The sequence below is a fragment of the Ochotona princeps genome, chromosome 8 (genome assembly GCF_030435755.1).
Source record: "Ochotona princeps isolate mOchPri1 chromosome 8, mOchPri1.hap1, whole genome shotgun sequence".
In the NCBI taxonomy this organism is placed as follows: domain Eukaryota; kingdom Metazoa; phylum Chordata; class Mammalia; order Lagomorpha; family Ochotonidae; genus Ochotona; species Ochotona princeps.
The window spans coordinates 82,259,193-82,282,808 of record NC_080839.1 but is presented as its reverse complement, the minus strand read 5'-3'; the positions used below and the strand labels follow the sequence as shown (position 1 = coordinate 82,282,808).

General features: G+C 53.4%; 1 protein-coding gene across 1 annotated transcript in view; it reads right to left on the bottom strand.

Moving 5' to 3' along the window:
• The window catches only part of MYT1L (myelin transcription factor 1 like), a 128,193-nt gene that overhangs the window by 68,416 nt on the left and 36,161 nt on the right, over positions 1-23,616 (bottom strand). The window contains exons 5-8 of the mRNA XM_004582577.4: positions 11,674-12,648; positions 7,957-8,091; positions 3,572-3,662; positions 2,165-2,272 (exon numbers count right to left, since the gene is read on the bottom strand). Of these exons, the coding sequence (XP_004582634.2) occupies positions 2,165-2,272; positions 3,572-3,662; positions 7,957-8,091; positions 11,674-12,648 (1,309 nt within the window). The remainder of the gene's footprint in view (positions 1-2,164; positions 2,273-3,571; positions 3,663-7,956; positions 8,092-11,673; positions 12,649-23,616) is intronic.

Below are 23,616 nucleotides of genomic sequence, written 5' to 3'. Positions count from 1 at the left end.
GTCTCTGGGTTCCCAACTAGACCCTGGCCCAGTGGGACGGCCCAGATGCTGGGAAGCGTGATGACCCACAAGGGCTCCCACTGGTGAGGGAAGGGCAGGGGTGGAAGACCATGGAGACGGGGGAGTGGGGGGCACTTCCTCTTCCTCCTCACAGCTGAGAATCACCGTCTTAACGTGTGAACTCAGCGGGCTTAGCAGAACCCTCGTCCCGTCTTCTGCATGTGGTGAGGACGACCACTCCCGCCTCCAGCTCAGGGTGCCAGGAGCTTCCTGCAGGGCACGGGTGTGCAGGGAGAGGGCCTGGGCCATGACGCACAACTCCTGTAGGGTTACTGTCCTCCTGTGGGCAGGAACCCGGAGCCCCATGCCATGGAGCTCAATGGAACCAATGCACCTCATGACTTCTTAAAGCTTTCCTTTCAACTAGCACCCATGGAATACTGAAATTCCAAGGTCAAGAGGAAAACCACAATTTTGTTTAAGTCCTTTTTGAAAAATTAATAACAGGGACACTGGTCTACAAATTAAGATGCTGCCGGTGACACCCAACTCTTCCATCGGACTGCCACCTGCAGCATCTGCCCAGGCCACAAGTTACACCTCAGCTCATGTACTGGGTCCCTGACACCTATGGGGAAGACCTGGAGGGAGTTCCTGACTCGGGGCTTTGCATAGAGGACCTCTTTTTTATTGTCTCTGCAATTCAAAGAGAAAAAGAAAAAAAAATTAAAAATAAAAATATAGACCAAGAGGGGCTCGAGAGAGGCAGGGACTTTCTCAGCCTCACACAGAGTGAGGTGAAGTGGTAGGGCAGGGTTAGGGTCCGGGCAAAGCTGACATGATGGAGGGGCTTAAACACATAAGCCTGCTCCACACTGGTGGACTGTCACCCCTCCGTGTGCCTGCTCTGTGTGCCTGTGGACTGTCACCCTCCGTGTGCCTGCTCTGTGCCTATGGACTGTCACCCTCCGTGTGCCTGCTCTGTGTGCCTGTGGACTGTCACCCTCCGTGTGCCTGCTCTGTGTGCCTGTGGACTGTCACCCCTCCATGTGCCTGCTCTGTGTGCCTGTGGACTGTCACCCTCCGTGTGCCTGCTCTGTGTGCCTGTGGACTGTCACCCTCTGTGTGCCTGCTCTGTGTGCCTGTGGACTGTCACCCCTCCGTGTGCCTGCTCTGTGTGCCTGTGGACTGTCACCCCTCCGTGTGCCTGCTCTGTGTGCCTGTGGACTGTCACCCCTCCGTGTGCCTGCTCTGTGTGCCTGTGGACTGTCACCCTCCGTGTGCCTGCTCTGTGTGCTGGTGGACTGTCACCTCTCCGTGTGCCTGCTCTGTGCCTGTGGACTGTCACCCCTCCGTGTGCCTGCTCTGTGTGCCTGTGGACTGTCACCTCTCCGTGTGCCTGCTCTGTGCCTGTGGACTGTCACCCCTCCGTGTGCCTGCTCTGTGTGCTGGTGGACTGTCACCCTCCGTGTGCCTGCTCTGTGTGCTGGTGGACTGTCACCCCTCCGTGTGCCTGCTCTGTGTGCCTGTGGACTGTCACCCTCCGTGTGCCTGCTCTGTGTGCTGGTGGACTGTCACCCTCCGTGTGCCTGCTCTGTGTGCTGGTGGACTGTCACCCCTCCGTGTGCCTGCTCTGTGTGCCTGTGGACTGTCACCCTCCGTGTGCCTGCTCTGTGTGCTGGTGGACTGTCACCCCTCCGTGTGCCTGCTCTGTGTGCCTGTGGACTGTCACCCCTCCGTGTGCCTGCTCTGTGTGCCTGTGGACTGTCACCCCTCCGTGTGCCTGCTCTGTGTGCTGGTGGACTGTCACCCCTCCGTGTGCCTGCTCTGTGTGCTGGTGGACTGTCACCCCTCCGTGTGCCTGCTCTGTGCCTGTGGACTGTCACCCTCCGTGTGCCTGCTCTGTGCCTGTGGACTGTCACCCTCCATGTGCCTGCTCTGTGCCTGTGGACTGTCACCCCTCCGTGTGCCTGCTCTGTGTGCCTGTGGACTGTCACCCCTCCGTGTGCCTGCTCTGTGTGCTGGTGGACTGTCACCCCTCCATTGCCTGTGTTCCGGTATTTTTAGTGAACTCTCACCCCTCTGTGTATTCCCATGCCTTGACCTGTGTTTATGCTGTGCTGAATATGAAGTCCCACAAGGGACCTAGGGCTCCAACTGGTACCTTAGAACTCGGTCAGAGGCCTGGTTGGACTTGGAAACGTCACAGCTCTGGTGCTTTTCCTGGGCCTTTGCCAATTTTTCTGCAGCGGCGATAGGGCATCCTGAGAGGCTGTGAATACAGAGAGGGCATTCAGTCGGTGTGATGTGTGTGGCTATGCCGTGCCGTGCCCTGCCCCCGCAGCTTCCCTCTCCTGCTCAGCATAAGAAGCCCTTGGAGCAGGAGAGAGGGCAGGTATCTTCCCCACCACGGGACCCTGGAGGGAGCACAAGTGGGGCAGTTTATGATGTGGCTCCTGCTGGCCCAGAAGGCTGTGCTGATGGCTGCCCTGGAGGCTTGATGGCCAAGTCTCCCCAGTCTCTGTGTTGTCACGGGTGCTGGTTGAGCAAAGGGTGTGGGCACAGACTTCATTGGGTGCCCAGCATTTCTGCAGATGAGGGATTAGCGCTGTGGACATGGCCCTCCTGGGGCCCTGTATGTCCCTGGTTGCTTCCTTGTGTTTCACAGGACCAGGCGACAAAGCAGCATGGCCCCAGAACCAGCAGAAAATGCTGTTGGAATCAGCTGGTGCTTGTTCTTCCAGGGAGAGTCCATGAGGACTCCCACATCTGAGAGCCAGGTCTCTGAGTGTGCCTGCCCGGTGGCTCACTCTGCGCACTGCTTAGTCCTGCAGCCGTCTGGCCAGCTGAGGCTGGGACATATTTCTGTGTGCCCTATCCACCTCTCACTGCCCTCCTCCTGCTGGTCATGTTTCGGAAATCTCTAGCAGATACATAGCTCTGCCTTGCTCATCCAGATCAGCTCAGGACACCATATTTGCCAGGCAGAGCAGCATGGGCAGCAGTTCCCACTACAGCACCGCCAGAGGCTGAGGCGTCTGCTCCCCAGAACCCTTTCTGCTGTGGCTTAGAGCCTATCACTGCCAGGTGCCACCTCCCCAGAGCCATTGGGGTTACCACAGAGCATTGGCACCAGCATGAAGTGGGCTGCAGCTCGACCCAAACACAGCAACCCCCGATACGTGAGCTGATGGCCGTGGCCCATGTCAACACCCCAGGTAACCCCTGCTAACATTTTGGTGATGTCTGTGTTAATGCCTGGGTTTAACCTATTCTCATCGGGTATCAGGACATCCTTTGGGTGGTGTGGGCCAATGTGGCCCCTCCCCAAGGATGGTGCAGCCTGGGCAGAAGCGCTCAGATCTCCCGCTTAGACCTGAAGACCAACTGGCACCTTCTAGGGGCTATTGATACAACAGGGTGGGTGAGACAGGCTAGAAAATCCAACGTGCAAAATGGAGACCCCAGCGCCTGACCTCCCCTCAGGAACCACATGCTGGGGACTGTCTATGCCCCCAGGCCAGGAGAGGTGGGCCCCTGCGCCCAGGGGCTGCGGTGTGGGGCAGCTTACCTTCGGTGTGAGTTCCTGTTGCTATTCACGTGCCCTCGCCCTGTGCAGCCCGGAGTGGGACACTTGAGCACATTTTCGTGCATGGCGAGAACTTGACAAGGAGAGCAGAGAAAACAGCCCAGCATTAAACAGAGACATGGCAGGACACACCAAAATGCAGTCATCGTCACAGAGGCCAAGCGGACTCACGACAGACAGTCCTCGTGCGTCTGGGATGGGCATGGTCAGGAACACACACACACACACACACACACACACACACACACACACAGGAGGAGGGAGGAGGGAGCATGCCCAGTGGGCTGTGCTGGGCAGTGGCCATGGAGGCCAGAGAATGTAAGTGGACACGTGCCTTGTGGTGCCATGAAGCAAGGGTCTCCCAAGTTGTCCTTGTGGGAGATGACTAAGAATGCCGAGGCAGGCTGGGAAGCAGTGTGTACAATGGACCCTTTGATCTTTCTGAGGCTCAGTCACACACATCTGTGGGGTACCTAGGGAAGGTAACACCTGCATTCAATGTAGGATGGTCAATTTAGGAGGGCTTTTAACCTTTTTAACCTTTTTTCAAGTTCCATAAAGTACTCCAGCCCAAGACTGATTGGGAGAGGGAATATTCTTGAACTTGGGCCTCTTCCCACCTCACTGTACATGAGCTGAAGTGTCACTGTTCACTGCGGCCTGTGTTGGGGAACTCTGTCACGGCTGGGAGGTGGGCCAAGGTGAGAATAATAAGGCCTGGTAACACATCAGACCAATCTACACCTTCTCATCCATGACTCAATTTGTGGCTGTTAATTAAGCTGAATGAGCTGAAATGTAACAAGGATAAACATTTTAGCATCCCACAACAGCCAGCGACACAGCAGTGGGATGTTCCTGTTGGGGTGGCTGCTGTCCACTGCTGCAGAGGGATTTGTTACACCCCCATGGATGGGATTGACTGGCTCAGTCTGTGCTCCTCAATTTTGGATGTACTGAGCAGTCAGATTTCAGGCTTTGGGAGAAGGTGGGTGCTACAGGCCTAGAGACAATGAGAATGCTGCCACCTGGCCTTGCTGCAAGTCACCCCAAACTGGAGACAGAAGAAAATAACCTTCCTGGGTGCCCTGTGAGTTCCCTGGAGGTGGTGAAGACAGACAGGAGCCCTCATGGGTGTCCTGTGAGTTCCCTGGAGGTGGTGAAGACAGACAGGAGCCCTCATGGGTCCTCTGTGAGTGGCTTTTCCCTGAGGTGCTGTGGTGCACCAGGCACTGGGCCCAACGTCCACATGATGCGTCTCTTATCTGTCTGTTATACTTTCTTGCCACCAGTCAGTTCCTCTAAACTCAGTCCCTGTGGCTCACACAGCTCCTGCCTTGCCCTGAGATTTGGTTCATGCTCAGTAGACAGCAATGAAACCACCATGGCACTGGGGCTGGTGTCATGGTACAGCGGTAGGTACTATGTCCCACACTGCAGTGCCAGGTCAAGGCCATACTTCTCCACTTTGGCCTCAGGTTCCTACTAATAACACAACCCGCAAGGCGGTGAACAACTACCCAAGTCCCTGGCCCCTAATGGGCATTTGGGGAGGAAACCAGTGAGTGGGAGCTCTCTCTCCCTCTGCCTTCAAGTAAATACACAGTCAATCAATCTTTAAAAAGCCACAGAGTTGGCCTGGGCCCACCAGTGCAGAGTCTGGCTTGGGTAGGGCTCTAGGCCCTGACCCCTCCCTTAGGGGAACCACCCCCTCTCTTGTCCCTTCCTAGTCCTCAGGATTTGGGTGGACGTTGCCCACAGGACAGCACTCATCCACTTAGGGTTCCCTCCCAGGCTGCAAGGCTCTTTTCCTCTTTTCCTCTCCAAGCTCCCGTGGAGGCAGCAAGCGCCTGATGTCTGGCCTGGACCCAGATGTCCAGCTGTCCGTGCAGCTGACCAGCCAGAGGCCCGGTGCCACCCGCAGGTGCTAAGTTGCGAGGAAGCTGCCTGTTGCCTTTGTCTAGAGTTTTTTTCTATGTGCTGAACAAACCTGTTTCAAGCTTTGAAAACCTGGAGCTCCTGTAGCTCATTATTCACACATACCTTACGATGGTCTCAGTAGCCCCTCTCCTCTGTCCCTCCGCAGCCCACCCTGGGATCCTGTGGAACCTGGGTGCTGTCTTGACAGGTGCATGTCCTCAGAAACCCCAGCCTTCTTGTCCTTTTCTGCTTCCGGCTGGCAGGCTCCCTACCAATCACTCCTGCTCTGCTTCATCCTCTGCCTACTGGCGACCTTGTTCCTGTCTCTGGTTCCTATTTGTTCCCACGTTGTGCCCTCTCCCTGGGCAGTCACATCTGCAGCATCTATGGATGCTGCTGGAAGGACGTGTCCCTGGAGACCCTACAGGTCTCTCACATCTTCCTGAGAGCCTGAACCTCAGCTCAAGCACAGGTTCCCTCAGGACGTGGTCCTACACTCAGCTTCCAGTGTTCAGTGCTGCTCTCATTACCCCCACTTTCACTGAGGACTCCGCCCAGGCTCCCCTTCCTCTCCCTCTCAGCATCCAGTGGTGTCCCTGCTCCCTGCACTGACACAGTCCCTCCAACCCTGCTGCCTGGGGGCGGGTGGGGTGCGGGAAGAGAGCAGTGGGGGTGGCTCATGTGCATCCCATGAGAGCCTCTGGAGAATGCCGTGGCTTCCTTCCACACACTGCATGGCCAGGACAGAGCCTCAGGAAAGTATGCAGCTCCTTGAGTGGTCACCCAACACCCCACCCCATATCCGGGGGCTGAGTCTCCACTGGGCAGGGGTAGTGGCCTTCTGCCTGGACTCAGGCCCTCTCCTCAGCCAGCCAGGAGAACCCCTGCCTGGGGGTGTGCCAGCTGCAGCCTGGGCAGTGTGCTGCAGAGGTCTCCGTCGGATGCAGCTAGGCAGGACGGAGGGCGTAAGAAGCCAACCCGGAAGAGCATGCCAGCAAGCAAGCAGACAGAGCCCGCTGGGGGTCCCCCTTTTTTTAGGGTACTACAAAGCACTGCCCCCAGTGGCTCTGTACTACACTGTGTGAGCCCTGCTTTTTCCTGGGCTAAGGCAACCCCAGATGTGGCCTGACCTAGGGCAGGCACGGTCTGCACACTGCCACTGCAGCTTTGACCTCTGCCTGTCAAAGGACCAAGTGAGGAAGCTCTGGGCTGCACGAAGAGCCCAATACTCTGGGTCAAAGATGGGTGTGTGCCATGGAAAACCTTCCTTTGGCAGTGTCAGGGCTAGGTGCTAATGCCTCATTCCAAGGATGAGGAAAGCAGAGTGTGGACAACGTGCACCATGCTCCATGTCACAGCCTGCCAGGTCCTGCGGGAGACAGGCAGGTTTGGGGGTGCCAGATGGGGTCTATTCTCAGCTGGGTGATTCACTCAGGCAAGTTAGCACCTGCCCACACCCGCATCCTTGGGGTAGGGGAGAGGATGCTCCCTGGGTTCTCCTTACCCTCCGCAGCAGGCTCCTGGCTCACCGCGCAGGACAGTGTCTGCTGGGAGGAGCTGCTGGCCTGGGACTCCATTGCTTTCCTGCTCATGTAACACACGGGACCGCAGCCGCACACTTGGGATACCTGCTCGCCAGGCGGCTGTCGCAGCAGCTACTGGGAAAGCCCTAGCCTGTAGGTTCTGAGTTGTTGCTCCTGCATGCTGGTTAACCACACTTCCTGACCTCAGACCCCCACACACCTCTCCTGGCTCAGGTGGCCTTGTCTGGCCAGCGTGTCACTGTCAGTGTGCTGGCTCTGAAAAGTAGTCAGCCTGGTGCCTTGTTACTACTGGCAGTGGGCTTTCAAGTGATGAGCGGAACCCTGTAATGCCCCAGGCTTCCAGGCGGGACCTGCCACCTATGTCCTCATCTTGGGGGTCAGGAATGTGCCTCGGCCTGGACCAGCTGCTCTAAAGGCAGCCAAGCGGCTGGCGCATCCGACCACTGAGCAGGAGGACCATGTGTGTCCTCTTGGCTCTAAGGCAAGCCTGTTTCCACACTGAGATCAGAACCCGTCCCAGGTTAGCCTCCACACGGGCAGTCTGCGGGTACTGGCATGAGGAGAACTATGACCCTGAATGGCCCTCATAGGTTGTGGGTAGGAAAACCTTTTGAGTACTGGCAGAGGTCCCAGGACCTGCAGGGATGGGCTGCTAGGGAGCAGGCAGGGGTGTGTCGGGCTCTGTCTGGCTTAAGTCGAGAAGCTGAGGGAGGAGAGTAGAGAAGTGACCTGCCTGAGGTCATGGGGCCAGTCGGAACAGAGTGGCGTGGCGAGCTGGGCACAGGCAGTGAGCTCCCCCATTCTGCAGGGAGGCTTGCCCCGGAGGTCGGAGAGGGCCTGGGGAGATGGAGATGATGTCAGGCAGGTGGGGTGTGGCCCGGGGACGCGGAGGCAGGGACTTACTTTCCGGAGGGACCCTATCTTTGTGCGGGCACCCGGACAGACTGCGATGATGCGGGTAGAGCCCCGTGACGTGGCCGGTTCCATCGCACCCAGGGGTTGGACACTTGCTCTCTTTCTTTTCTGTTCTTGAGGGATCTAAAAGCGACAACAGGTGCCAAGAGAACGAGTGTTTACCAATGGAGACGACCGTGACTACTCAACAACCTCGAGAGAGCTGTGGCTGCCTTGCTGCCAGTGTCAGGGGCCTGCCCAAGGATAGAGCCTGGCCGTTGCTTGCCCTCTGGCAGAGTATGTTCCCGTGTGTTACATGACAAGCTGTGCTGCTGGGCACGCCACCGTCCACTGAGCTGGGACAGTGGTCGCCAGCACCGAGTGGCTCCTCTGATGGGAGGCCAGTGTTCAGATGCCGTGCACAGCAGTTGCACTTACGCCATGGCGGGGTCTGCTCCCCAGGGATGCACAGCAACTCAGGGTCTGCACAGAAACTGAATTCTCAGGAAGCCCTAGAAGCCAGCGGCCAGGAGTTGGGGTCCAATCTGACAGGCGGGGTGGGCAGCAGCCATGGGATCGGCTCCTTGGCCTGTCCCAGGGGACAAATTGCATGCAACCCAGGACTGAGAGGCCATGGTGTGTGGCAGTCCTGGTGGCCTCCCTGGCAACCCCAGCCAGGGTGGGGTGGAGCCGATCTTGCGTCCAGCATTGAATGCGAGATGCCAGCGATGAAATGAAATCGCTCATTCATAAAACCATTTCCATGTTCAGCACTGACTACAGCTGCAAACTGGGCGGTCCACTGACCCCGGAAAGCATTTCTAAAGCAGAGCTCAGACCGGCAGGTAGCAGCAGGCCTTGGTCTGTTCTCAGCCAGTCTGAAAACAAGCTGCTCAAAGTCAGTTCCCCCTGCGATTTGGCTCCCAGAATGCTGCAGTGCAGTGCTCTGAGGGAGTCTGGTTCTTCACACGATGGCTCTCTAACCAGGCCAGCCACAGGTGCCAGGAAAGGTGCGTCTTGGTGAAGAACTCACTCTTTACCTTAAGGAAAAAGTTCTGCTTGAAAAGTTTTGTACTCTTGTTGGAGTTTCTTAAGTCACTTGTGTGAACTTGAAATAGACCAAGAACTCACTGGAGTATACAAAAGTTACCGTGTTGTTACCAAAAGCACTTTTCTGGGTGCCAGATTCCTTTGCTGGTCTCCCAGGCTCAGAGCCTCCTCCATCAGAGCTACGGCTGCACCATCAGGCAGCACTTCCTACCACACACTGGTGGCTGGGACCTGACGTCTAGTCACTTCACCAGAACTTCACTGACACCCACACACTCAAATCCTGCTGAGTTCAGAACAGTTCGAGTGAGCACTGCTTAGTTCATGTGGCTTTGAAACAGTAAGTGTACAGAAGAAATTTTGAATGAAAATAGTTATTATTTAAAACTGTGAGCTAGAGATAAGGGATATTTAACCAGATATAGATACTTATCAGGATAAAAGGCTGTTAGCATAGTTAATCATCAAGAGACTATTTCATCAGGATCCCTGTGACTTCTCAACAAATCATGTTTCACAAATGTCAAGAGTGCTCTGACTTTCAGCAAGTTTGTATAAAAACAGGCTCAAAGTCCCCTCAGGGTCTGGAAGATGACAGGGTACACTGTCGCCTCAACGCATGGCCTCCGGGCTCAGGCATGGTGTGGATGGCTCTCCCCAAGATTTCTGGTCTCCCACCATCCCAACCCATCTCAAGAGAAAACAACAGCTCACATGAAACACCCAAGCAACCACCAAAACCAACAATATAAGTGCAAACGCTGCCCCAACTTACAGAGACACTTGGGGGGGGCTGGGTTTCATGTGCTCCCCTCGACCTCTCGCCAGGCTTCAAGACTGACCCCTCATTAGCTCAGGATCCTAGAACTGCTCCTCTATGACACTCGGCGTCAGTTTGAGAAGTCTGTGTGGGGCTAAGAATGGATGCCAGCACCCTCCCCGTCATTAGCCAAGGTTAGAGAACCCTTGTTCTGCACATGGTGGCGGGGACTCAACTACCTCTCCTGTGAGATACGTTAGGCCATCATCTGCTCTTAAAGGGAGCTGCTCTCTTGGTACTGCTGGGCGTGGTAAACTTGGTCCTGGACATAACCACAGCCACTTGCAGAGGAGCCTGGGTGCAGTGCAGGGAGCCCTGGCAGGGCAGGCACGGCACTCAGACCTGGAGAAGTGGGGTTGTCAGCAGCAGACGGGCTCTGGCTGCTCTAACTAGGGGAAAGGCAGCTCCCCACTGGTTTTGCTTCATTCATCCTGCAGAAGCAACTGTTTAAGTTCCATTTCTAGCAAACAGAACAAAATGAAATAATAATCAGACAAAATGAGCCAAAATTAACCCAGAGAAACCACAGAAAACAAAGGTGGCCCTGAGAGAGGAACCTGGTCCCATGTCAGCCCGCAGGCTGGGCAACATCTCACCACACTTCTGGACAAGCTGGACTTGAGAGTCTCCTGAGGGAGAGTCAGCTGAGAGGTGCTCAATCTTGGTCTTGGGCTCTCCACAGCAAGTCCGAAACTCTGTTCAGCTGCCAATCATTTCTTCTGCCACACCCCATGCCTGGCAGCAGGGCAGTCCTCCCCGCTGCACCCTCTACACCTGCCAGGGCCCATGCTTCCACCCGGGAGCTATCGAGCCTCCAGCTTACAGTAACACGGCAGGGATGTGTTCACAGCAGTGCGCAACATGCACAGAACAGAGGCGCACACTGAGAGAATACATGCCTACAGCACGCCAGGACAAGTGCAGTGTTACTGGGTGCTCAGAATTTATGCAGCAACTGATTTCCACGCTGAATCCTTGGCCCTTATTATCAGGTTCAAAGCGAGAAAACACAATGATTAGACTTCACCCTGATTCAGGATCAGAGGGCCCGGCCCTGATTTCATCCTCCCAAATACTTCTCTAAGAAGCTTTTTGTTGAGACACCAGCAGTGCCAGGCTCTGCAGAAGGCCTCAACTTGAACATAGTTTCTGCCACTGTTGTCAACATAAAGTCAGGTTGTATAAATTGATATATTTATAATGTATATGTATAGCACAAGTATGCATATATAGTTAAATATATAGACATATACAAATGCGTGCCTGTGGATTTAATCACAGAATGTCCAGCTAAAACTAGCGCTCTGGATAGTTTTCAGGGTTGAGGGACACGCTGCGTCTGAGGAAAGCCACACGGAAAGGAAGCCACGCAGGGGTGAGCAGGCAGGGACGCTGCTATTGGTCTCAGCCAAAGCCATGGCCATCTGTGTAGCCGATGGCTCCGTGCTCCTGATCTGGTGGCTGTCATCCGTCCTCCCATTCGAGATGCTCTTGTCAATGACTTTCACTGAATGACCGCACACCTCCTGAGGGACTGATGGCTGCAGAGGCCCTGACCACTCCTGGCAGGAGGCGACTCCTGGACCACAGTCCCAGCCTGCCCAGATGCTCTGCTTACTAACCTACTCTTCCCAGGGGCTGCACCTCCCTAGGACTCCCACACTGTTCATCTGCCTTCACAAGATGGCACTGTGCCACTCCCTGCACTTTTTCAACTCCAGGTTTGCTCTTTAGAAACACAAGCGCAAAGCAGAACTCTGAAGCCAGAGCCATGGTGTACACTGGACGCTGTGCCTGTGGCCTGCCAGCCACTCCTCGGCCAGCCACTCAACACTAGGTAGAAACATTACCTTTACCATAGTATGGCTTTTTGACGTGGCTGTCACTGGATTTGGGCTTCCTGTCTTCCCCAGAGAGCTGGCGTGGAGACTGGTCCTCGTATGACCGCAGGCTGTCCCTCCGGCCGGCCTCCAGGGCCATCTTCTCTCTCATGGCCTTGGCCCGCTCCGTCTCCAGGGCGATGGCTTTCTCCAGGAGGGTCAGGTTGCCCTTGGTCATGTCGAATACCTCTTCGGACCGGTCAGAGTTGACAGAGGTGGTGTCGTCGTCCCGCTCACGACACCCATCCTCCTTTGCACAGCTAGAGAACGTTCTAGAGCGGGGACTCAGTTGCTCCTCGAGCCGCATGAGGTTCATCATGTCCGAATAGCTCCTGTCTGGTGTCCTCCCTGGGAAGTCGTCCTCAGGCCGTGCGTGCTGCCGGGTGCTCACGCTGGACGGCTGACTCCTCTCGGGCGGGCTGGTCTCGCTGAGCTTGCGGGCCAGGTCAAAGCACTGGTTGCGCAGGCATTCGAGGCTGCTCAGGCACACCTCCTCGTCGCTCTCCTCCACCATCTTGTCCACGAGCCCATTGTTGACGGGCTTCCCCAGCATGACGTAGTTCACGCCCCCCCGGCTGTCCTGCTGGGACGCACTGTCGTTGTAGCCCCTGTCATGGAGGTTGTCGGAAAGCACGACCCCGTGCCCCTGTGCCAGCAGCTTCAGTGAGTCCACAGTCTCTCGGACGACATCACTGTCCAGGTCCAGGCTCAGCTCACTCTTGCGGCCCAGGTTCTCGTTTTTGTCCCCGTCGTCCTCCAGGCTGTTGGAGGTGTTGCTGTTCATCTCGGACTCGGTCCTGGCCCGGTAGGCTGCGTCCTCAGCAATTTTGCCGAGATTGAGCAGTGACTTGGCCACTAGCTCGTCGTAATTATCATACTCGTCGTTGTTGTTGTCGTCCTTCTCCGCGTCTTGCAGGATTCGAGTGCTGTGACAACTCATCTGGTGGCCGTCTGTGAAGCAGATACAAAAGAAAGAAGAAGAGCAATGGCTAGAGAGTGAGGCTTAGCCGCAACAGCGAGGGCCGCAAGTTCACTCTTGTGCTCACTCCCATAGTCCCACTGGTGGGGGGCTGCGGGCGCCCAGCCCAGCAGAAGGGACTGCGCAAGAGGCCCCCAGACGCTGGCTGGGCACCACAGTCTCCCTTCATCCACCTTAAGGGGCAAACGTGGTGCACACCACGCACAGACAGAGCTTTTACTCACTCCCCACCAGTCCTCCTCAGCCTTCAGAAAGGCTCCTTTCCTCCACTGGCTTCCTTTGCCTGCAGCTCCCACCCTCCAGGTGCAGGCACTAGACCCCTGCTTCCTGCCACCTGGCTTCCCCAGAGGCCTCTGGCTGTCAGTGGCCACCCCGGTCTCCACGGTGGTGCTGTGCAGGAAAGCATGCCTTGTTCTGAGCACCACCTGTGTGGCAGGCACATCTTGTGGGTGAAGCAGCTAACTGGAATCTGATACTTTGAGACCACATGTCCCAGTACACAGTGAAGTGTCAGGAATTTCACAGTGAGGTTTGGAAAGGAAATCTGAAGCTCTGTGCTCCCCATGTGTATCTACAGGTTGGGGGCATAGGACAGAAAAAGGACAGCCGTCACCGATGGCCTTGAGACAGCTTGAGGAGCAGGAGGCAACATTTAGACATGTTCTTCTGGTATGTGATCAATTTGCCATGTGTGGTACACCTCCACACAGCACACAGCCACAGGATGCTCTGTAGAGCTGGCACAGTATAGGATCTCCAAAGAGGGTTTAGATTATCTTCTCCAGGAAGATCATGGGAAGTCACACACTGCCCACGTGTTTCACCTGTTTTGTACTCAGAGTAGGTGTGGGGCTCCACTTACCATGTGATAGGGCTGCTACGGGTGTGCTGCAAAACAGAGATAATGTAATTGCTCTGGGAGATGGTGCTGTGGTCTAGAGGGAAAGCTGACGCCTGCCATGCTGGTGGGCCTTGCTGTAGTGCTGGTTCAAGTCCTGCTGGCTACTTCCGGCCCAGCTCTGGCACCTGGGAAAGCGGTGGTTAACAGTTCACAGGCTTAGGCCCTGTCATCTGTGTGGTGACACAGGTGGGTACCAGGCTCCTGGGGTGGCCTAGCCCAATCCTGGCTGCTGCGCTCACTTGGGTGAGTAAACCAGCAGATGCACAAGTTCTCTTTTTCTCTCTGCTTTTTCCATTTCACTCTTTCAACCGAATAAATAAATCTCCAACAAATAATGAATGACTTTCAAATGAATCTCCTCCCTTAGATGGGACCTGGTTAACTGCACACTATCTGCGTACCTCTTCTCTGCTGTCTGTATTAAAAATCACAGTAAGGATAGTTAATATCGACTAATGATTTGAAGAAATGAGGTCCATAGACTTGCAGAAAATACTGGTTGGGTTAGGGCTGAGATGTGAAACCTCTGGAACTTTATGGATTTTATGCAGAAAAGACTTTCGTTACTGAAAAAATTTTTTTTATTATTATTATTGGAAAGCCGGATATACAGAGAGGAGGAGAGACAGAGAGGAAGATCTTCCATCCGATGTTTTCACTCCCCAAGTGAGCCACAACGGGCCAGTGCGTGCCGATCCAATGCTGGGAACCAGCAACCTCTTCCAGGTCTCCCATGCGGGTGCAGGGTCCCAAAGCATTGGGCCGCCCTCAACTGCTTTCCCAGTCCACAAGCAGGGAGCTGGATGGGAAGTGGAGCTGCTGGGATTAGAACCGGCGCCCATATGGGATCCCGGGGCTTTCAAGGCGAGGACTTTTAGCCGCTAGGCCACGCCGCCGGGCCCACTGAAAAAATATTTTAGTTCAATCTAGGAATAACAGGAAGCAACATCCTGTTATCCTGCATTGAGCCACAACATGTAAGGTCTGACACACTTCTATAAACATCAGGAAATCCAACCTACCATTTGCTAGAGAGCACCTCCAGGGTGTGAAGAAAACACTTTCTCTCCTGCAGGCCATTTGCTGTATGAAAGGACAAATGCATCCCCAAGGAGTGAGATGAAAAGAAACACAAGCCATGGACATGCTCAGAGGGCTGCCACCTCTCAGGTGCACAGGCCACAAGCCCCAAGGGGAGTCACGAGGCCCAAGACTGCTCGGAAACACAGTGGCGAGGTCTCTGCTTGGTGTGTCTGGGCTGTGTATGTGGAGGACTGGCTGTGGACAGCAGTGTGGCCACAAGCACATGCTCGCTTGGGGATCTGTGCTCCTCCTGAGAGCAAGGCCATGTGTGGAACATGCTGACATGTCTGCAAGCTGAGCCTGGAAAGGCACCCCTACCGCAGGAGGTGGTGTTCCTGCCACTGTCTTCTCAGGCTGTCTGAGGGACTTGGACTCAGAGGGCGTATCGTGACCAGAAAAGGCGGCAGCCTTGGGACCCCTGCTGCTTGCAGAGGCTGCATGGGTCTGCATTCTACATCCTCGCCTCTGCTGGCCACCCTGTTTCTGTAGGGAGCATCCCTCTGCTGCAGGGACACGGCTCCTGGTTAGCCCTCCACTCACCTCAGGATGACCTTGCCTCAGGACATCGGGATCCTGCCTAGGATTCTCAACTAGGACATGGAGCTTCCAGAATTCCACCTGTGCTTCTGCAAGTCCAGGAAACCCTCTGCATTTGCCAAGCTTTGCTGAGACCCTTGATGTAGTGAGCTTCAGAGGGAAGGGCTTGGCATGCTCTGTGCCTACCCAGATTCGAGGCGGCACTAGCCACCCACAGAACGAGCTCCAGCTGGTGTGGTGCCTATGTTCTTCCAGACCAGGAGAATGCATGAGCGAGGAACAGAATGTTCTAAGGCACAAGTTCATGCTCCAAGGGCCAGGGTGTGATCATTCAGAGGGCAGCATAGAGGCTCAAACCTGGCCACTCGCCCTCATTGGAGATCTGCCCCTTGGCAGAGCTATGGTAACACTAGAGGGAAGGAAGCTGTTGCATGCAGGTGCAGTCCCAGGTGTCTGTCTGCTGTGGGGGTGGACCCACAACCTCGGCTTGTCTGCAGGAGGTCTGGGCCAGTCACTTTCATGAAGGGCAGGGGAGCCAGGGTGGCAGAATGTGCCCTCTCCAGGGATCTCTTGTGGGCCTGCCAACAGCAACTGGTGCCTCACGGCTGTGCACTTCCTGTGGCACTGTTACCTATGAGTTCTCTGCAGCACTGGAGGCCTGCCCATCACATCACTTAGCTCCTGCTCCGAGACAGGCAAACACCCCCAGACCAACAGGTGAAGGATTTGGGCTACTTTCTGCCACAAGGCCAAGTGTGCGGGTCTCAGAGTGTCACTTAGAGGAGCCCCAGCTTTCAAGTCGTTGTCCCTAAAGGGCTTCTTCAGGACATGGTGTGGCCTTCTCTGATGTCTGGTCCTGATTGTGAGAGGCCATGGGCAAATACAGAGGAGCCAGCATGACCACGGGGACAGGAGGGATGGCAGGTTGTCCTTGTTGTCGTATCCCTGCCTGCTGCCGGCCACAAACGGGGCGCCTCTCACTATGACCGCCGAGGAGGCTCATGAGCACAGCAGAGTCAGCCAGGAGCCCTGAGCCCGCAGATGGCTGGTGTGGGTCCTGGCCATGCCTTCCTGGCCCCAGTGATGCTGTGCACCACCTGAACAGCACTGAGCACAGACACGGTGGGTGGCAGAAGGGACATACCTTTTGCATGGTGTGGCCAGCACCACACTGGACACCTCTGTCCACATGTGCTAGCGACTCCCAGGCACCTCAGGGCTGCAGTCTGCTCTCCCTTGCTTGGGTGGTCAGGGAGATCCCCGAGCCCTGCAGGGTTTCTGGTCCCTGAAGGGCCAAAGAGGTTGGTGCTCAAAGCAGGTATGTGGTCAGTTCTTCCAACCACCAGGCTCACCATGTGGCATATGGACAAAGCGCTCAGCCAGCACCAGCTATGTCCCTGAGCAACAAAGTCAGGGGTGGCTGCTGGCTCACCATCCCCAAATCCCACAGCCCAACCCCTGCCCCCGGTAGTCCCCGTGTCTCACAGCACTGCTGTCACCTGTGCCCTGTCATACAGGCCGGGCCCATGGGGCAGGCTCTAGGGATTCACCCCCTGACCTGAAGCATCCCCTGGCACCCGTGACACTGACGTGAACCCTTGCTTAGATAAGCTAAATTGAGGAAAAGGTTGCAGGTGCACAAGAGAGGTAATGGCACGAGCTGCCAAGGCAGGGTTCCGAATCGTGTTTGCCGACCCAAGATAGTCTTGGGAGACCCAAATGAGTGCAGGGATCCAAATGATTGAGGCTCGACCTAGTCATGAGGTTGGGGGCCATCCTGCCTGATCACCTGAACAGAGGGTGCTTGGGAAATGACACTGTCATCTCTGTCCCAAAGCACACTGATGGAGATGGAGGGGACCCACGTGCTGCTGGGGTCATCTCCTGCCTCAGACCTCCCTCTGTGTCTCCCCACTTCTCTCTCTGCCTCTCGCCCTCTGTTTTCTCAATCTCTCTGAGCCTGTGTGTCTGTCTCTCCATCCTCTCTCGGCATCTTTCTCTGTGACTCCTTCTGTCTCTCCCTCTCCCAGTGACTCTGCCAGTACAGCTGGGCTGCCTTGCCCAGGGCAAGCCCTGCACATTGGACCTGATGCTGGGCACTGGGTGGGCTGAGTCTGGGGCAGCCCCATGGAAGCCCTGGCCCTCTGTTCTCCAGGAGTCTTGAGCCCATGGCTGCTCACACAGGTTTCTTGGGCTATGAGGCCCAAGAATGAGAATTCCATGAGGAAGAGCAGTGTGGCAGGACATCAGGGCCCCTGTCCTGCTCTCTGGCTGACTCCAGCCCTGAAGAGAGTTGCACCTGTGCCGAGGGCCAGACCAGCTCTGATTTTGCTTGATGCCTTCAATCTCACGGCCCTCAACTGATTCTCAGCTCTCAACTCCTACTCCTGAGTTTTCTGAGGACCCACACTCTGCATTTCTGTACTCCAGTTTCTTCTCAGACGGGGGTCTGCACAGCCCCCGTGCTCATAGCAGGACCTATACTTGAAATGAGCCACCCAGTGCCCATCCTCACAGCCTGGCCATTCATCACACTCTTGCTGTGTGCAGGCATGAACCTCAGGTTCAGGGTGACTGCTGAGCTGAACAAGTTAAAGCCACTCTCCAATGCAATGGTGACTCCTGCTTGGGCCTGGCTGTACACCTGTCTATCATTTGCTATCCTGTAATTGTCTGAAGCTGTGGGAAAGAGCAGCAGGTGAGTGAGGGACAGGTGCCAGGACCAAGCATGAGGTCAAGCTGAGCTCCTGTGCAACAAGTGACCACTCAAGTCATGCAGGAAAGCCGAACTGCAAACATCACACTGCTCACTGGGGACACAGCACCTGGTATGGAAACGAACATCACAGGACTCCCCAGGTAAGTTGCTAACAGTGGGCCTTGAGGACAAAGTGCACAAAAACATCTGACCTATTATCTTAATTCTGATGTCTATCATTACATGAAAAAGATTTCCCCTTGCGGGCCCGGCACGGTGGCCTAGCAGCTAAAGTTCTCACCTTGAATGCACCAGGATCGCCAGTTCTAATCCTGGCGACCCTGCTTCCCACCCAGCTCCCTGCCTGTGGCCTGGGAAAGCAGTTGAGGATGGCCCTTGGGACTCTGCACCCGCGTGGGAGACCTGGAAGAGCTCCCTGGCCCCTGGCTCCAGATTGGTGCAGTATCAGCTGTTGCGGTCACTTGGGGAGTGAATCATCAGATGGAAGATCTTTCTCTCTGTCTCTCCTTCTCTCTGTATATCTGACTTTGCAATAAAAATAAACCTTTTTTTTAAAAAAAAGATTTCCCCTTGCATTTGATGTGTGTTACTACATGAACATGGCACTGCCTCTGGCCTGCACTGAACTGACGGAGACGCCTCAGTTTCCTGGAGTCATACAGGGTTCACCCCAATGGCACCTGGACAGGTGCAGCTCTGTGACCCTGGTGCCCAGACATTGCACACACCCACCCTCCAGCAAGGCAAGAGGGCAATGGGGCAGGACCTCAGCTGGTCAGCTCTCAGCCCTCTCCAGCCCTTGCCTACCCAGTGACACCTCTGCCTCTGGGTGGCTAATCTGGACCTTCACAGCCTGGCTGTGTCCTGAGGAAGCACGGGGATGATGGCTCATGAGTGTGAAGTGTGGGTCAAGGGAAGCGGGGGCACGAGAGGCCCCAGCTCAGGCTGTGATCACCTGCGGGGTGTCCTCGGGGATGTGAGGCTGCCCGTCACGAATGTTGAGGGAGTTTCTGGGACCTGAACCCTGTGTGCCACACCATCAAAGAGACACACTCCTTGCAACCTCACAAGGGAGCGAAGCCAAACTGGAGCGATGGCTGAGGAAAGCCAACTGGTTCGTGTCTTCTGCAGAAGGAGCTGAGTGTCTGTGGGCAAATGCCCTTGGAAGACAGCCTCATGTCAGGACCATCTTGGGGTTCTCGCGGGGGAGGGAGGATGGAGCCTGGGTCAGGATCTACGTGAAGGACGTGGGGAAGGCAGGGAGGATGGAGTCTTTACTGCAGCTCAGCAATGTCTGACCTGCAGCCCACCCTCCACCACTCTTCACATAGCTCAGAGCGTCAGTCATCAGCCTTTCTGATCTGACTCTCTGCGTTTCAATTCCTCCCTGAGTCCACAGTCCAGCTGAGGAGGTCCTAGAGAACCTGCTCCTACTCATCCTCAGAGGGCACAGCTCCTCAGCTAAGCACTTCCCCACCCTCCCATGGAGCCGTTTGTCCCAGCCTGGCTGTCTGAGACAGTCTTGACACGAAGTAAAGAAAGCAGCAACAGCTTCCTCAGCAGATCCAGAAACAGAACCTCAGCGGCACCAAGCGTGCTGTGTGGCCAGGCTGGCCACACACTGTAGGGAGCTGCCACACTGCTCTTCCTCATGGAATTCTCATTCCTGACTATGGAGAGACAGATGTGCTCTACACACACACACACACACACACACACACACACACACACGCCTGTGGAGAGAGCTGCATTTAAAGACTATCCCTGTCGGGAGAATCAAGATGGGTAAGGACATGTTTATACGATGGAAAAACATTTAATCAGGATGAAGTAGAGACGACATATTTCAGGAAATAGGAAAGGACAGAACAACAGCAGAGAGGTACCTGGAGACTGACAGACACAGAAAAGCAGTGGGCACAATGGTGTGGTGTTGCAGTGACTGATACTCCAGCACGGTAATCTGGACTCCACCAGCAGCCTCAACTCCACCAGCAACCAGGTGGGAAGGGACTTTCACTGGGAGCTTGGGAGGTGAACACAAAGAACTATTCGTCCTGCAGGTCTGTTTGTTTGACCAGGAGCAGAGACAGAGCAGTAGATCTCAGACAGGCAGTGAGAGAACAGGGTGAATTTCATAGCCCAGTCAGTCCCCTAGAGCTGAAGTGGGCACCATTTTGAGTAAGGAGGAAAGGGCAAGGGAAAGGACTGAGCATATGCTGAGCTGGGAGTGAACTCATTTCTGACTCGGAGAACTGCAATGACGTGGCATTCTACGGGTTCCACCCGGAGCAGGTCTGGGGAGCCCTCGGATCTGATGGCCAGCAGATCAAGAACCGTAGTGGTGGTAGCTCAGGCGCCATTTTGCGCACTGTGGCAATGGCTTTGGGGCTGCAGGGGACAACAGTGAACTGTGCATGTGCTGATCTCGCGAGAACTTGCTGAGCTACTAGATTGCACTGGTCCTGTAGGAAAATAATACCGACTGTGGCATCGTAAGGGTCAAAATAGGTCTGTGTGGCACCCAGACCTAATGTCCAACAGGTTCTGACAACATCAGCGCCACCAACAACATAATTATATAGGACACCTGGTGTCTCTCTAATCCTGGGACCTGCTCCAACCGGAAGTGGGAGAAAGGTAGCAGAGACAACGGTGCAGTCTCAGAACGGTATCCCAGGAGGAGCAGAGTGGTGAGCCAAGAGCTGGGGCTATGGAGACCACAGTGGAAATCTAACATAAGAACCAAGACCTGGAACTCGCTGGAGGTTGTGGCACAAGTGGCTGCAAATAAAAAGTTGTGTACCAACCGCAACAAGTAAAATCGCATTGTAGACCTGTGGGTGACACAGCTTAGAAACCTGCTCCAAGCAGAAGACTCTGCTAACCAGAAGTGCAATGAACAAGAGCAAAAGAAGAGACAAAGGCACAATGAATATCACTGAAAACTCCCCTGCAAAGGAGCAAAACCCTATGCCAATCTCAGAGTTAACTGAGGAAGACATCGAGAAAATGGGGCACACAGAATCCATAAGACTCATTTTAAAGATTCTGATCAAGAATGAGACACACATACAAGAGTTCAAAGAATTTAAGGAAGCAATAAAGCAAATCCAGAAATATATCAGAAATTAAGAACACAGTAGAGCAAATTAAAAGTACAGTGGAAAGTCTCCAAAATAGAACGAAGCAAGCAGAAGAAAGAATCTCAGAACTGGAAGATATTTCCTGTCATCAGGGGGAAGCAAACAAAAGCTGGAAGCAGAGCTGGATCAGGCCAAAAAAGTATTCAAGAATTGAAAGACACTATTAAGAGGCCTAATATCAGAGTTATGGGAATCCCAGAAGGTGCAGAAAGAGAAGCTGGTTTTGCAAATGTATTTAATGAAATAATAAAGGAAAATTTCCCCAATCTGGAGAAAGAATTGGGAAACAAGATCTAGGAGGGGCACAGAACTCCCAACAGGCTTGATCAAAAGCGATCTTCACCACGACACATGATAATCAAGCTCTCTTCAATTGAACATAAGGAAAAGATCCTGAAATGTGTACGTGAAAAAAAATCAATTGACATATAAAGGAATGCCAATTAAACTCACAGGAGATCTCTCACAGGAAACTCTACAGGCCAGAAGAGAATGGAGTGACATATTCCAGATTCTAAAAGAAAAAATTGTCGGCCCAGGATAACATATCCAGCAAAGCTTTCTTTCATCTTTGAAAACGAAATAAAATTCTTCCACAGTAAAGAAAAGTTAAAAGAATATGCCTCTTCCAAACCTGCTTTACAAATGATACTTCCAGATGTTCTCTTGACAGAGAAGAGGAATAGCACCTACCAAAACCAAAGGCAAACGGGAAGAACATCCCAGTAAAATGACAACAGAAGACTAAACCAATGAACAACCCATTCCTAAAATGACAGGACCAAAGTAACAGCCATGTGTATTCAACTCTGAATATAAATGGCTTAAGCTCAATCAAATGTCATAGATTAGTAGACTGGATTAAAAAACAAAACCCATCTGTTAATTGTCTGGAGGAGACACACTTCAACTAAGATCAGCGGAAACTATATCGCATGGGTTTTGTTGTTTTCTGTTGTTTTCATCTCTTCAAAACACTTTCTTCTGATTAAATCATTCAATGACTCATGGATCATGCAGTGGAATCATTTTCTTCAAGAAGGTTCTTGATTTTCATTTCTTCAGGTATACATTAGTCATTTAATAGCATGTTATTTAACTTCTTGGTGTTATTAATTTCTTTTTTCTCCCTGATGTTGATTTTGTTTTGTGGCTCTTCATTTAAGGGGATGTACAGTAGCTGTGTAATGGAGACTGTCATATCTAGTAACATGTCATTTAACTTCAGGGTGTTGTTAATTTCTATTTTTCTTTCTATTGTTGATTTTGTATCATGACTTTTCATTTAAGGGGATGTACAGTAGTTGTGTAATGGAGACTGTCAATAGTAGTAACATTTAACTTCATGGCATTGTAAATTTCTACTTTTCTCTCTATTGTTGATTTTGTATCATGACTTTTCAGTTAAGAGGATGTACAGTAGCTGTGAAATGGAGACTAACATATCCAGAGGTGAGGATAGAATGCAGTATGCATTTCTACTTCCAGACAAGGATGGACTTACAATGAAACTGTTCACTATATCTTGACAGTAGGATTCTGGACTCTCTGCCATTGTCCATGCCCGCAATGATGGACATATGACTGAGTATGAAGAACTATACTTGAGTAATGATATAGAGGAACTGGGGGGAGAGGGAATTGGGGAGGGGATAAGGGAATATGGAACTGTATCAGGGAATTGGGGAGGGGATAAGGGAATATGGAACTGTATCATAAAATGATAACAATAATAATAAAATGTTAAATAAAAAAATAAATAAAGATTATCCCTGTCACCGGAGTGGAGTATGCAAATTGACCATACTCCCTCAACACTGCACAATTTTGAATATACACTTCTCCAGTTTCTGTGTCTATCAAATCTACTAAAAAAAAATCTATGACCACTGAGCATGCTTTGCTGTAGGATAAAAAAGGAAATTATGTTTAGTAAAGGTGAAATTAAACCTTACCATGTATTTTGGAAATAAAATCCTTTCTGTGAAAGACTAGCCTATGCTAGGTCAACTATGCAATGAATGCAATCTTTAAACACGAACTGAATGTAATCTGAATTAGTCAGACATTGTCTCCCACAACAATCAAACAATTGTTCAGGTAAGCCTGAAAGGACACAAAGCTTCCACACCCACAGCTCTGGGAAAGCCGTGCCCTGCTTGGAGTCCTGTCTGTAGGAGGCACAATGACAGCAGGACACTTCTGCTACCATGTGTCCCATGGGCAGTGTGAAGGTCACAGTTATAATCAGGTCCTTACTTCCCTGCCCCTTCTGTTTTAAAATACTTACTTGATGGTACAAGTTTCACAGGGGGTGGGGAAGGGAGGGAAGGAGGGAGAGACAGAGAGTGAGAAGCTTGCATCTCCAAAAATGGCCTTGGTGGCCAGGACTCAGCCAGGGCGAAGACAGGAGCCTGGAATCCCATTTGAGTTCCATTAAGTGGCAGGCTTCCAAAGCACCTGTTGTCTCCCCGTCTAATTGGCTGGGAGCTGGACTGGATGTGAAGCAGCTAAGACTTGGAACTGGGGCTCAGACAGGATGCTGGCGTCGCAG